General features: G+C 34.7%; 3 protein-coding genes across 7 annotated transcripts in view; 1 reads left to right on the top strand and 2 right to left on the bottom strand.

The window, feature by feature from the left end:
* LOC108606312 (protein kinase shaggy) overlaps positions 1–1,852 on the top strand; it is a 37,814-nt gene extending 35,962 nt beyond the window's left edge. For 2 of the 5 annotated variants that reach the window (XM_033294485.1, XM_033294489.1), the window contains one exon: positions 1,485–1,852. In XM_033294485.1, the coding sequence (XP_033150376.1) occupies positions 1,485–1,687 (203 nt within the window). In that variant the 3' untranslated portion in view covers positions 1,688–1,852. The remainder of the gene's footprint in view (positions 1–1,484) is intronic. The other 3 variants (XM_033294487.1, XM_033294488.1, XM_033294486.1) reach the window with 2 other exon arrangements.
* A 3,559-nt stretch (positions 1,853–5,411) lies between these two features.
* LOC108605679 (protein atonal homolog 1) lies at positions 5,412–8,002 on the bottom strand. The gene is made up of 2 exons (XM_017995470.1): positions 7,643–8,002; positions 5,412–6,100 (listed from the first exon to the last, which is right to left on the bottom strand). Exons 1-2 carry the CDS (start codon positions 7,977–7,979, stop codon positions 5,412–5,414), a joined length of 1,026 nt encoding a protein of 341 aa, XP_017850959.1. The 5' UTR covers positions 7,980–8,002.
* LOC108605678 lies at positions 7,982–9,124 on the bottom strand. The gene has a single exon (XM_017995468.2). The coding sequence runs from the start codon at positions 9,011–9,013 to the stop codon at positions 8,159–8,161; it is 855 nt and encodes a 284-aa protein (XP_017850957.1). The 5' UTR covers positions 9,014–9,124; the 3' UTR covers positions 7,982–8,158.
* Between the last annotated feature and the right edge of the window lie 5,293 nt (positions 9,125–14,417).

The raw sequence follows: 14,417 nt of genomic DNA, 5'->3' as shown, positions 1-14,417 counted from the left end.
CAACAGCAACAAGCATACATATATACACGCATACATACATACATTTATATATACATATATGTATATTTATGATGTGCATGTTATGTTTTACAATTTACAATTAATTAATAAACAAAAAACAAAACAATACTATATGCAACGCAAAGTACTAATGCGTTTATATCTAAACAAAAATTTATTCATATTCTTTTTTTTTTTTTTTGTTGTGAAATGCATTATATACATATATATATATATATATATATATATATTATATATATGTATACATAAATATACATGAGTATATATAAATAAATACTTGCATACATTTTAAATAAATAAATAAATTATTTTTATTAAATAATTATTATTTTGTAATTAATAACAAATAAATACAAAACAACAACAATTGTGGACAAATATATCTAAATGATGTAGTTAAAAGAGAGCAAAATAAAATAAAAATATATATACAGGCCTACAGCTATATACTTATATATACATGCATATATGTATGCATATATATTATTATTATTACAAGAACAATAACAATAACAAAATCCACGCAAAAAACCTATTGAACATAATTATGTATACAATAATTAATTGTATGTACATTAAATTTAGTGAATTACTTAAACACATACACACACACACACAAACACAAAATAAAATGCAAAATAAAAAAAAATTAAAAAACAAACAGCCGTTAAATGCATTCTAATGTAAAAACCATCACTCGTTATTATTTTAATCATTTTGATTTTCTCATTGTAATAAATGTTTGGCTAGCTGGTAAAATGATTGAAGGACGTTGAGAGTAACTGTTAAGCTTGGAAGACAATCGTATTGCAATTAAATAGAACTTATGAGCAGCTAAAGTCCTGACTGAGTGCCAACTGGATGTCCAACTGAAATGCAAGCGATAAACTGTAGCATACTTTCGAGCGAATAATTCAAGAATTAACCATTTAGATACAAAAAAGAAATTATTATTTAGCATAACATTGAATAGAGTATAAAAATAAATATATATGTAATTTAATAAATAGTTTTATTATTTTAATTATGTCATGCGCCTAAAAGTATGCTACATTTATGATACATGCTATATAAAGAGTATGCTATTGAATATTGATTTACTACAAAATTAAAAAAGGATTATTTTAGTTAATTTGTTTAACATTTTGAGTTTTTTTGGTATTGTCCAGCGTGAATTAGCGCATGTGTGTGTGTTTATGTTTGCCCCACTGCACTGCACTCTCTGTTGTTGTTGTTGTTGTTATTGTTGTGCATGCTCCACAATTTCACTGTGTGCTCTCATTCTCTGTTATCGCTCGTTCTCTCTCTCTGTCTCTGTCTTTGTCTCTCTGTATTTGTCTTACTCTCATACTGTCATGTAGCTTGCACTTTTAGCAGCACATGTTAATGTTATGCTGTCTGCAAATGCCGAAAATGCAACTGTTAACAGCACTGTTAACTCTGTCTCTTTCTCTTTCTCTTAGGCTCGCAGTCGAACAGCGCCTTGAACAACAGCGCTGATGGAGATGCCAAAGCAGCTGCTGTCAGTGATGATGGCGGCGGCAGCGCTGGCAACGGCAGCGCTGGTAGTGGCAATGGCAGCGGCGAAAACAATGGCGACGCCGGCGCCGCCGCCGCCGCCGCAGCAGCCGAGGCCGAACAGACGGCAGCTAGCGCATCGGGTTAGAAGCGCAGCGCAATGTTAAACGCGCTCTGTTAATGTAAATGTTGTTATTAACATTTTTTTCGCTCGCCCCCTCCCCTTAATACAATTGGGGCATTAATTAAATCTAACAGCAAATTAATTAACATCAAAATCTCACACACACAGCCGCATATACACACATACAGCCATACAAATCTACATGTATGTATGTCTGTGTGCGTGTGTGTGTGTCTGCCTCACATGCATACATATGTGTATGCAATAGCATAATATTAAATTACTAACCTCAAATGAAAACAAGAAGAACAAAGCAAATGCCCAACAATTGCGATTGCATTAAATTAAAATATATTATTAATATTGAATAGAAAAGAACGCAAGAGCAGACAAAGCAACTCGAGAGCAGCAAAACGAGATTAACAAACAAAACAAATATACAAAAATACATGCATTATATATAAATATATATATATATATATATATAATATATATACAGAGACACAAGCAAAAATTAACAACAAATTTAATGCATTCTAGTTAATAATAAAAACAATTATTGCAAACGTAATAAGTTTTAAGCAAACCGTAAACAAAGTAAAACCAAAAAGTAAATAAATAAACGAAATGAACAACTTAGTGAAATAAATCAAAATTTTTTGTCTCATTTAATATATACAAATATATATATATATATATAAATAAATCAATAATTAAATAAACAGCAAGCAAGAAGAAATAATGTTTAGACAATTTATGCAACATGATAAAGCATAAAAGTAAATTCATATAACGTGCCCTTTAACAAACTTTCGTACATGCATAAAATAAAATAAATAAATTAGTTACATATATAAGAAATACATAATATATACATACATATGCATACTACATAACTGTAAGCCTATCGAAGAGTGCTGGCCGACTTTCATTTGGGCAAAATGTCGAATGAATTTAATTATTGCATGCGTTTGTAAATACTCGTACTAAGTACTTAGCAAAAATACCAAACAGGAATATATATTAGCTATCAGTCCAAGCGGTAAACTTATAGTACTCTATATGTTGCTACACTAATTTACAATTTTACAAAATTCCCCTACATCTATATAGTCAACTACGTTAGCTTCCAATTTCAAATGCACGCGAGCCAGCACTCGGACTCAACTCGACGCCACTCGAAGTGCTTCTATGTATTTGTATATGTGTGGGTATATGTGTATACTCGAAACGATCCTCATACTATTGTAATTGTAAACTTATTAGAGGCAAAAAACAACAACCTGAGCAAGCATAAATTACCCCCTCCCCCTCCCCACACACATGCGCCTACTCGAAATAAACAAAAACTAATTCGATAACTATTTAGAAAAGTTCTGCAGTCCAACAAACAAGTTTAGAATATTTACTATATAACTACTTACATATGTGTGTATGTGTGTATAAGCCACACATATATTTATCGATATATATAATATCTATATATATATACATATATATAATATTATATATATATATATATGAAACGGTACTATGTGGGGAGAACGCTTCTAACGCGCGACGCCAGCCATTAATAAATTAATTAATTAATTATGGTAATGATGGTAACAATTGTCATAGCAATCAATCGTTTAGCTGCAAAAAAAAACTAAAATTAATTTTAAAAAAATATATATATAACAAATTCACAAAGCAAAGCCACCCAAAAAGGATTAGCAAAGCAAGAGAGTGAACGAGCGAGCGAGCGAGAGTCGCTTTGAGCTTTACCCGAGACAATTATAAAAACAGTTATATATATTTACAGTGGGTTGCAATAATAATTATCCGTTTGCTAATTTGTGTTTGAACGCTCAAAAATGCTAAACTAATAATTCTTTTATTTTAGTATATTTTTTATTTAATACCAAACACTTTCTGTGAGCAGTAAGCCTTGAAAAAAAAGATTTTTTTGTGCCGATTTTGAATAAAAATACAAATCAATATATTTAAGATTTTCAATATCATATTCCAATCAAAGCGTACAAAATCCGCATTGATTGATTGGAAAATGATAACTTGTAACTTTAAATAAGCGAACAGACAAATTGCGTTTCGAATGTTAAAAAAAAGAGTAATAAGTTAGTTTAAAATTTTTCTGAGCGCTCAACACACAAAATTTGCAACCATTTGCGTTTTTATTAGACCCTACGCTATATGTATGTGTGTAACTGCAGTTGTGTGTGTTTGGTAAAGCTTTATACAGCGATTCTCAAAGTCCCAAAAAAAAGAAAAAAAATATATATATATAAAAAAAATAAAAATTAAAAACAATATTTCGCGTAGTCTTATATAGCCTGTAAAAAAAAAAAAAAAAAAAAAATACAAAAAATAAATTAAAGAAAACACAGCTCAGCCTGTGTAAGCCACAAACTCGAATATTCCTCATTGAATTTTTTTCTGGCGCAATGCTTAAAATATATAATTTAGCAAATAATACTAAAGTAAACTGTATGTATTGTATTCTAATATACCGCAGTCTTTTTTTCATTTTTGTTCTGTATGTGCTACTAATTTAATCAATATGCAAATAGTATGAAAAGAAAACAAAAACAAAAAATACGAAACTATATTAAATGTATATGTATTGTATACTTCGTGAATTGGATAAGAAAAACAGCAACAAAAGCAAAAAAAAAAAGAAGAAATATACTTGAGTTTTGTGGTAATCAATGCAATTATTGCTACTAATTTCAGCAATTAATTAATTAAATAAAATACAAGAAACACAATGTAATTCCAAAAGCATTTTAGAAAATAATGTTTGACAACAATTTAAAACAAAACACACACACACACACACACATAAACACACAAAGCACATGCAATAATTCGCAAATAAAAAAAATAAATCCAAACAAATTTATTAATTTCACTTTAATTTAAACACATACAAAAACACACTTTCAATAATTAAAAACAAAAGCTAACAAAATTATTGCGAATACTAGTAAAACAAAAAAAATACAAATACAGAAACATATAGTATATATATATATATATGGTACATACATATAGTAAAATATATATGTGTGTAGGAAAATTAATTTTTGAGCGTTTCGCTTAAACAACAACAAAAACATTTAACACAAATACCTAAACTAAATGCAATTGCAACACCAAGAACAACAACAAAACCAACATGTGAAACATACAAAGCGCATTAAATAAAACAAAACAAAAACAAAAAAAAACAATAAAAATTACAAACAAAATTATCATAAATTGTGTTTTATTTCAAACTTTGATGTTTAATTATTTCGCTATAATTTCAGATCTTTTCTGCTCTGTCGTTAGCTCAGTATTGTCTAAATTAAAGACTTGAATTAGTTTCATCAGCAACATTAAACTGCATGGAGTTGAACAATTTTTGCAGATTGAAAATATTTTTTGTATATTGCTTAGCATGGACACGAACCAAGTTTGGTAACCCAGCTGCTATGCACTGTGGCTAAATATCGTCGAATATGTCGAATATACTGGCTAAACTAATTTCAAAGTTTATAGCCTCCATTTGGCTGGAAAATAAGGAGTTTAAAATCTGGCCACACTGGCTAAAAAAAGATTTCAGACTGAAATAATTCGATGCAGAAATATCACATTAAGATTATTGTATTGTATTTATTATTTAAAGTTAAACTTTGTGTCAATTGCAAGCACACGCACACACTGTCAAAAAAAAATTGCATTAGTATTGGTTGCATTGACTTATTTAAGATTTGCGCCGCTTATGCAGCTCGCCTGTTGTGGCATCCACAGTCCTGGCGCGTCGCTTGTTGCTGCTGCTGCGTGGCTTGAAGCTGCTACTGACGTTGATGGTGGCAGCAACAGTTGTAGCTGTTGCTGGCGTGATAGCAGCAGCAGCAGCAACAACAACAACAGCGGCTGCTCCATTCGACTCCTCGTAATGATTGAGCTGACCTTGCTCAGTTTTGATTTGCGTTGGCGTCGCTATCATCAGCAAATCGTTGCCATTGGGGCGACTCTCTCGCTCCAATCGCTCGCACTTGATGTGATGCAGTGCCTCATGAGTCGCGTGGCCATTGCTCAAGCGATTGTCGTTGTTGTTCTGCTCCGTAGGCAGCGCCTGGCGCTGCTGCCAGTCGAGTATGCCGGTGAGCAGCTTTATATATTTGATGGCCGAGCGCAAGATTTCATTCTTCGAGAGCTTCTTGTCCGGCGGATGCGTCGGCACCAGCTTGCGCAGCTCCGCAAACGCTCCCGAGACATTCTGCTGGCGCCAGCGCTCGCGTGTGTTGGTGAAAACTTTGCGCACTCCACCGACTCCATTGCTGGCTGCCGCCAAGCTCGAGCTGCCAATGGCTGTGCCAGACACCTGGCCCTGCCCATTGCTATAAAGGCCGTTGGCGCTGCGTGGCGAGTTGGAGAGCGAGCGATTAGCTGCAAGAATCGAATAGAACTTTCAATTTGAAACAAACAATTTACAAATGAACAGAAATTGATTTGAAATTGATTATTTAAGCGAACTTTATATGCTGCATCCTTTTCTTTTAACTATTCAAATAATGTATCAAATAATAATTAAAAGCGAACAGTTGTTTGCTGAATCTTCTATAGACATTTGAATTTTATTATTTATTAATATTTCATTACATCAAAAAATAAATATCAAAATAAATAAATATTATTATTTTCGCTCAAGATAATCTTGAGCTTATAACTCTTATTTGTAATTTCTACACATTCTTGTTATTATTTCTATTTCGTCAGTTCATGATTAGATTGAACTAACTGCATAAAGTAACCGATTGATCCATTCGGCAAATGAAGCAAAGCCATTGGTCCATTGGCTTAAAATAAAATACTCAAGCAAACCAAATCAAACCATATATTAGTTTAGTCATTAGTTAGTTAAATTAAAATAGAGATTTGCATGTATAGAAATTAGTGCATAGATTAGAGAGTAGAAATTAGCAACACTTTTTAGATAAATTTTTAAAAGAGAGTAATTTGCTTACAGCATTAATATAAAAAGGTTAAGGCTAAAGGTTAAACTAAAGTTAAATTTCATATACTGTGATTAATAAAAATAAAATAATAAAAATATGGATATAAGCATGCGGTAGCGTCAAAACTGGTGGGCGTGGTGACTTGAAATTTGACTCAAATACTTATTAGATTATTACGAAAAGAAAATATAAAAATAAAATGTTTAATTTTTGGTTTAACTTGGGCACGAAAGGGTTAAAAACAATTAGCTAATGCCGTAGAGCTTGCGTTGATAATATTACAAAAGCGACTTTCTTAAATATTTTAACTATTTAAAGCTCACAAACGCTTTTATTATGTAAAATTCTGATTAACCAACAATAATGCGAAATGCTCTTGGACAAATATTATTTAAAAAGAAATCAAAATAAAAGTGTATTAGTGATATTTTAACAATATTCGGACATTATTGTCTGAATTGGGAGAATAGGAAATTTGAAGCTACGTTATTTGAGCCTGTTAAGTCTTTAGAGATATTCTTCTAGTCCAATTGGTCTATTTCATCTTGCAGACATTTACCTCAGAGACTCTCAAAGAATTCGCAGACATTATTCTCTTTGATTTGGATGTGTCTTCTAGTCTTTCTATTTCATTTCTATTCCATTTGCGCTTTTTAAAAAACTCAAATTTTCGTTTAACTTGAAAGGTTAACTTTTGAAATGTATTTGTGCATTTGGGGAATTCTTTTTGATGCTTCTAAATGCTGCTAGCAATTTTTAATTTTACATTAGTATTTGTTATTTGTCTAAAACTTGAAAAGAGTAAAATACATTTGATTAAGTTTCTTGAACTGAGTGCATTTCTAAAATAATTTACAATAAATTTTGGCATGTGCCTTGATTTTAGTTTTGCTTGTTTCACTTGATACAAAAATTAAACATGCAATATCCACAATTAATCTGGGGACGTCATAAGAAGATGAGATGAGCTTACCATCGCCCTGGTTGCCATTGAGGACAATGTAGTCGCGCAGCTCGTCCTCATCCTCCTCGGTGTCGTTGAGCGAGAAGTCAGAGAGCTCAGCATCGCCATCGGAGATGGACTCGCACTTGGGCTGCAAATAGGGCGTGGCATGACGCAGCAGCGCCGGCGGCTGACGCGAGCCAACGCCAACTGATGTTGCTGCTGTTGTTGCTGTTGTTGTTGCTTGAGCTGTTGATCTGGGTGACTCATTGTTGCCGTTGGAGGAGGATGCAGCGCTGGAGTGGCTGGTGGTGCTGCGCTCGTCCGCATTGTCGGCGCCGTTGGAGCTGCTGGGTAACCAGGCCATGTTGGAACTACACGTACGTTCACTCTGACTGCCGACTGACAAATGAACAGCAGCAATTGCTGCTGCTGGGAATTGTTGGGAATTTGAAATCAACCCTCAAAGCTGGCGAAAGGCGTTGCCAAAAGCAAAAAGAACTGACAACCCTCAAGCTGCTGCTGCTGCTGCTGCTGCTGCTGCTGCTAGACACGTACATTGAAAATGGGTCGGGGGGGCGCGGGCTTGTCGACGCTTTGGCTTTCGCTTGCGTCTGCTGCGCTGCTGGGCTGGGGGCCAGTGGGTGCGCTGCTCTTTGGCTGTGGCGTTTGCCATATATCGAAAGCAAGTCGCGCCGACTTCAGCTTCTTGTTCAGCTGCGCCTGTGGCTGTGGCTGAGGCAGTCGCAGCTTGAGCTGCCGCTTAGCTGGCGCCAGTGGCGGCGGCGCTGGGGTGCTCAGACTCAGCTTCATCTCTGCATTGGGATTGACGAAATACATTTTGTCCCGGCGCTCGTGTCCCTTGAAATTCATGCGCGCATCCACATTGTAGAGTCCATCGAAGACGTCGTTCGGCTTGTAGACATATGTGGTGGATGACATGCCCGGCTCCAGATACTCCACCTGCAGCTCAATGGGAAAGTCGGTGCTGAGCACTTCGGTGATCTCAAACGGCGAAGCATCCGCCACTTGCAGTCGCAGCGGCAGACGCGGCGACATGCGAAACGTCACGCGCCTCACATAGCGACCCATGTCCACATTGTCCAGTGCTCTGATATAGACGCACCAGGTCGGCTCGAATATGCACGGCCTGAAGTCATCCGCCTTCTCCGGCTTGCAGCCGAGCATCAGCTCCTTGCTTATCACAATATTCTCAGCTCGGCTGCTGCCGTCTCCGCGATTTCTGCTGTCACTCTCACCCGCTCGCCCATACTCACTCCCACACTCCACACCTCCAGTCCCACTCACTTGCTTGTAATTGTGATTGTGATTGTGATTGTGATTGTAGCTAATGCGCTGATAGCCGTCCACGCTGTAGGGTAATAAGTTAGTATAGCTCATGGCCTCGCTCGAGTTGCACGTTTAGCAATTTAGTGGCTAAATTAGAATTTTGTTTGAAATGAGCGCGACGAAATATAAATAAATAGTTAACAACACAAGTGTGTGTGTCAATTAAATTTTGCTTCATATATAACAAATTTATGCCTACTACAGATTTTTATAATGCTTACAGTTTTGCAGTCATGCCAAGAAGTTTTGAAAGCCACGCAGTCAGTGCTTGGGAAATTCAGAGAAATTAAATTTCGAAAATATATTTTCTGTTTAGTTTTCAACATGCAATTTTTATAAATTATTTTTAGAATTACATGTAAGCTGCCTCATATGAATGAAAATTAAATCAGAAAATATTTTGAATACTCATAGAAAAATTTTGAGCTTAAATTTATCTGAAAGGATTGAAAGTAATTAGCTCTAATTTCATTTAACCCGAACAAATTCCTGTTGAATATTATTAGTTCTGAAAACTCTTTTATATATTACTTGAGTATCTAAAGCTAATTTTATATTTGTAATTCTTTTCTTCTCAATTTCTTTTTAAAATCAGAAGCATCAAAACGTTTAAACAGATTTTAGAGCAAAAACTTGTATGAGAGCTTTTAAGCTTGCATTAAATTTATATAAAATTAATAAAACAAAAAAAATTCAAATAGTTTTTATGGCAGAATTGTAATGCTTAATAGTTTTGAATCAAATATATTTTGCATATTTCGTTTTCTTCAAAAACTTCAAACATTAAAACAAATAAAAATAATTAGCAACATTTTTAATGAACTTATTAATTACAGCTCTGGGCAAGAACATTAAAATTAAGGGTACAAAATTAATATTGTTCGATGGCAACGCTTTGATAGCAACGCTTTCAACTGGACCCAAGGATTAGGTGAAGTTGTTAAAAACTTTTTTAGCTTAAGCGTGCGAATTTCAACGCCTAATTTGCCTACGCGAATATTGTCACGCCCTGGCGTTTGTGCCGCGCCCTCTGCCTAGCAGCCACCCTGTGGCAATACACACGCAAGAGCGAGAGGCACAACAAGCTGGCGCAGGCGCTTGCCACAGCAGAGGGCGGAGCTATGACTGAAGCACCGCCCACAGCGGCCGCAGCACTCAGTGGAAAAATCAATTGTCAATTGTAAAATGTGAAATATTAAGGCAACTTAAACGAGCAGCTCAGCAAATAATTTTTCAGATCATTAAACGTCGCCATATGCAACATTGCTCAAGTTCTCATCGCACTAACTCAAGCCAAGGATGCAACGGGCTCAATCTTCATCTAGTGTAGTCAGGCCCAGACACAAGTAAGTGCAACTTCACTAGCCATCTTATGTTATTGTAATTCACATTTGCAGTTTACCTTCGAACGTTTTGTCTTCACTTCAAATGTGAAATTTGTTCGAGTAAGCAGCTTAGTTGCTTTGAATTATTTTGCGAGCAGCTTTCTTAAGTTTATGCATTCATATAAATAAATGAAGCTTATAGCTAAAGCCGCAAGCTGCTACAGTATTGATACTTAAGCTGATTAGTTATTGCAAACATTAATTGATACATAATAGATAATTTGTCTGCTCAACAATTATTAAGCAATAGAAATTGAAAGATAAACAAACACTTGTGTCAGCTTTTGTTGCAAATTAAGCGACAGCTAAAAATGAAAGCATTGCCAGCAATAGCTCATCGCAGACGCTTTCCCAATTTTCCCATACTTACTATCAAAAAGTGATTTTCACTAGTGCAGACTCATAATAAAGGACGCTTTTTGATTTACTCAATTAAACCACATTTAATTTAAAAAATACTCGCACATATGCGTATTTATTTATTTAGTATGTAATTCCAATTGTAGCTTGGGATTAATTCTTGCGATTAATATAGACTCAGCAGCTGGTGCCTTCATTAGATTAACATAGAATTCGCTTATTTTTAAATTTGAAATGGAACCATGCCTTCATCTCTTCCTCAAAGATATTTTATAGATATATTATTAAACAAACAAAAAAAATTTAATTTAATGGCTATAGCTTGCTTATTCTTGACACAAGCTTGTAAAACTAATATTTAGTTTCGTATATAATTTGACCTTATGTGGTTAACAACAGCAAGTGTATTAAACAGAAATAAATGTAAAATAAATTAATATAATTAAACATACGATTATTTATCGTTTGTTTGAGCAATTTTTTAAAAGTGCCAGCAAATGAAATCCATTCAATTGTTACTAAAACTGCTTAGCAATAATATTCTTAAGTTATTAACCAATGCTTGAAAATTATTGTGTACATTTAAATGAAAGTTTATGTTGTCCTCTAGTTGCTGCTGATAACATATTTATTTAACTGCGTACTGTAAATAAAACAAAACAAAGCACATCCAAGTTCAAGTCAGTAGCTTATCAGCGCTGATGATTTGTAATTAAGTTTACTGATTTCATTTATTTTCATATTTAAATCAATCTTTCTTTCTGCCTTTATAGACAAACCCGCACGCGTCAAGTTTTAGTTTGTTTATATTTGGCCACGTTATCTCAGATTGATGAGCCAGTTATATAATTCCTATTCATAAGCAGCTCGGAGCAAACATGTGCAGCAGCAGCTTTGGATAAGAACCAGCCTGAGAACTTGTAACTAATCCTGCTCACAAGCGCCGCAACGCACACCAGCAACAACAACAACAGCAACAACAACAACAATAGGAACCACCCTCAACGTTTGCGCGCTAAGCCGATTAAGGGCAATCAAATAAAAGTCAAGCAGCGAGCGCGTCAGAGTTCAGAGTCAACCCACGCACCCCCATTTGGTTGGGCCAGGCGTTGACAACACATCAAAATCAAATTAGCAGCAGTTTGGTCGCTAATTCTTTATCACTCGCACTGCAGTCATGTGCACTTTATGAGGCGTTGAGGTTAGGGCCGAGCTGCTGCTGTGGCACGTGTGCCTCTCACTGATAACACAGCCATTTAGCTGCCACACGCGCAACGAGGTTTCGTTGACCAAAAGCTGAAGATGTTGCTGTTGTTGTTGTTGCAGCTGCAATATCTAATTTAAATTGCGGCTGAAAATCAATGAAAGCTGCCGGCACACGCCCCCTCACACTCGCCACGCCCCCTGGTTGAAGCCCATCTATCAATTGTTGCGCTATATCAGGTATGTGTTGAAATAATACCGAAAATTGAATTCATATCAGCAAAAGAGAAAAGCCATTGAGCAATTTTTTATTTCATTTATAGTTTTAGTGCCATAGACGTAGTTAGACTGTTGTTTATGGGGTGCTGGACTTATAGTTACTTTTTACACAAATGTGCAAAGCAAAACTGAAAACATGTTGGCCTTTTAATTTCTTGATTTATAAGAATTTTGTGCCTACTATAATTCTCAATATTGCTAACAGTTTTGGAGTCATCTCTTCAGTCAGTGCTTGGGAAATTAATAATTCAAAAATTTGTATTTGATTATTTTTCATAGAATTTTTGTTTATTAATTTTGCATAACCTTATTTTTGCAAATTACAAATAAAACTAAAAATACAGCTAAATTTAAATTTAATTTAATTTTAAATACTTATATAATAAAATACATATTTTTAGCTTTAATTTTTATATGATAACTACTATTTGATATTAAGCACATTAAGCTACCAAACAACTATATTATATAGTATTTAGAAAAAGAAATATATACAGCATATATTTTATTGAATCGAATATTGTTGGTCAAATACTGGGGAAAGTTTAAAAGGTTAAAAAAAAATGGTATAATTTCGAGAGCTGCTTAAAAACCGTCCCCTTCTTTTTCGCATAGAACACATCTAGGCAGCCATGGAAAAAGTAATTTTTTCACCTCAGTAGGCATCTATGAGAATTTTCCTCAGGTACTGGAGCACAGTCTCATATTTTTCAGTTTCCATCGGTCTCTCCACTCGAACACATCACAGTGCAAAGTAAAAGTATTTTCACATATTAATATTAATACAAATATAAATATTATAACAAAATATTTTTTTTTTTCTTTAAATTTGCATATTTTATTGTTTAACCAGTTTTCTGCTACCATTTTGGCAGCTTGACTAGTTATATATTACAAAAAATTCTAATAGTTAATCATATTATGATACATTGTGCTAAATTACAAATCTAAGTCATTTTAAATTTAAAATGAATTTAAAAAGGTAAGTTTAAAAATTTTAATTTTTAGCATCTAAGTACAGCGTTTCTTCCACTTAGGCGATGTGGGCTTCATTGGCTTGCAAGTGACTTTCTTTGACCTGACGCACCTCGCCTTCAGCTCGGGATCTTAGCACCTTGGGCTTGGCTTGGATTTATACTTCGGCTTACAGAAATGAATCGATCTCTCGTCGTATACAAATTTCTGGAATCTGATGTGGTGATGTTGCCACAGCCAAAGATATGAATCGATCGATTGCCAAGCTATGCTTACAACCACGGCACCTTTATATGCAGCATATACCTGATGCACTTCTCCTTCGGCTTCCTTGTTGCTACGCTGTTTTCTTCTGCAGGCTTGTCATCTTGGGCGATAGCGTTTCGTGTACCTCGTTGAGCACATCGGCTCGGCTCTCTTGGATCTACTCAGACAGCACATGGCTGGCAGCAGCACCGCATCCAAGTACTCGAAGAACGGCTCCAGCTTTTTGCTTCACCACCAAATTCTCCCTAATTCGTTCAATCACATTGCCAAGTAGAGGCAGCAGTTCCAGGATCGCTCCTGTCCTTATCCTGTACTTTGAACAGTGCCACTATGCGTCCCAGATTTACAGAGCTCAACTCGGAATGGTAATGGGTGCAGACAACTCCGCTTGACCAGAACTTAATAGCCTGCCTCAAGCACGCCATAGCCATGTCCTGGCAAATGTAGCCAATCGCCTCGAGCGCTGCTTTGCAATGTATTTCCATGGATCCAACGAGGACGAACATGCTTTAAATAAAATGTTATCTATTTTATTAAAGTTTTATTTGGTTTTTTATGTTGCATTCAACTGAAATATCGGTCGCGTAATAATTAATTAATAGACTGTATTCATTGTTCTTTCTTACAATTTGACTGACTGAAATAAATTAATTTATTACACTGATATGAAGTATATATCTATATATTTAGCTGAAGCTACGAATAGCATAAAAAATTTCTGGAATGCTTTTTTTTTAATAAAAAATACTTTATAATATAATATTATATTATTATAATTTTATATTTTGAATTAATAAAGAAAGAAAAAACATTGAAAAGTGACAAAAGTAACAAATTTAAAATGTTAACGTTTTGGGAGAATAGAATAGAACAAGTAATAAATAAAATTTGTTGAATAAGATTTATTAATTTTCAGATTAGCTGTTACTTCTTCGCTACAGAACATATCCAGAACTGAGGCTGTTGAACTCAATATACATATTTGT

This window comes from Drosophila busckii, chromosome X (genome assembly GCF_011750605.1).
Source record: "Drosophila busckii strain San Diego stock center, stock number 13000-0081.31 chromosome X, ASM1175060v1, whole genome shotgun sequence".
NCBI classification, from domain to species: Eukaryota; Metazoa; Arthropoda; class Insecta; order Diptera; family Drosophilidae; genus Drosophila; species Drosophila busckii.
Note: the sequence above shows the minus strand (reverse complement) of the source record. Positions and strands in the feature narration are given on the sequence as shown.

Excerpts from the sequence above, each read along its gene's own strand:
- LOC108605679 (XM_017995470.1), bottom strand. The coding sequence starts at position 7,979 with ATGGCCTGGTTACCCAGCAGCTCCAACGGCGCCGACAATGCGGACGAG. Across the intron at positions 6,101-7,642 it reads CAATGGCAACCAGGGCGATG|CTAATCGCTCGCTCTCCAAC; the intron begins GTAAGCTCATCT and ends CGATTCTTGCAG.
- LOC108605678 (XM_017995468.2), bottom strand. The coding sequence starts at position 9,013 with ATGAGCTATACTAACTTATTACCCTACAGCGTGGACGGCTATCAGCGC.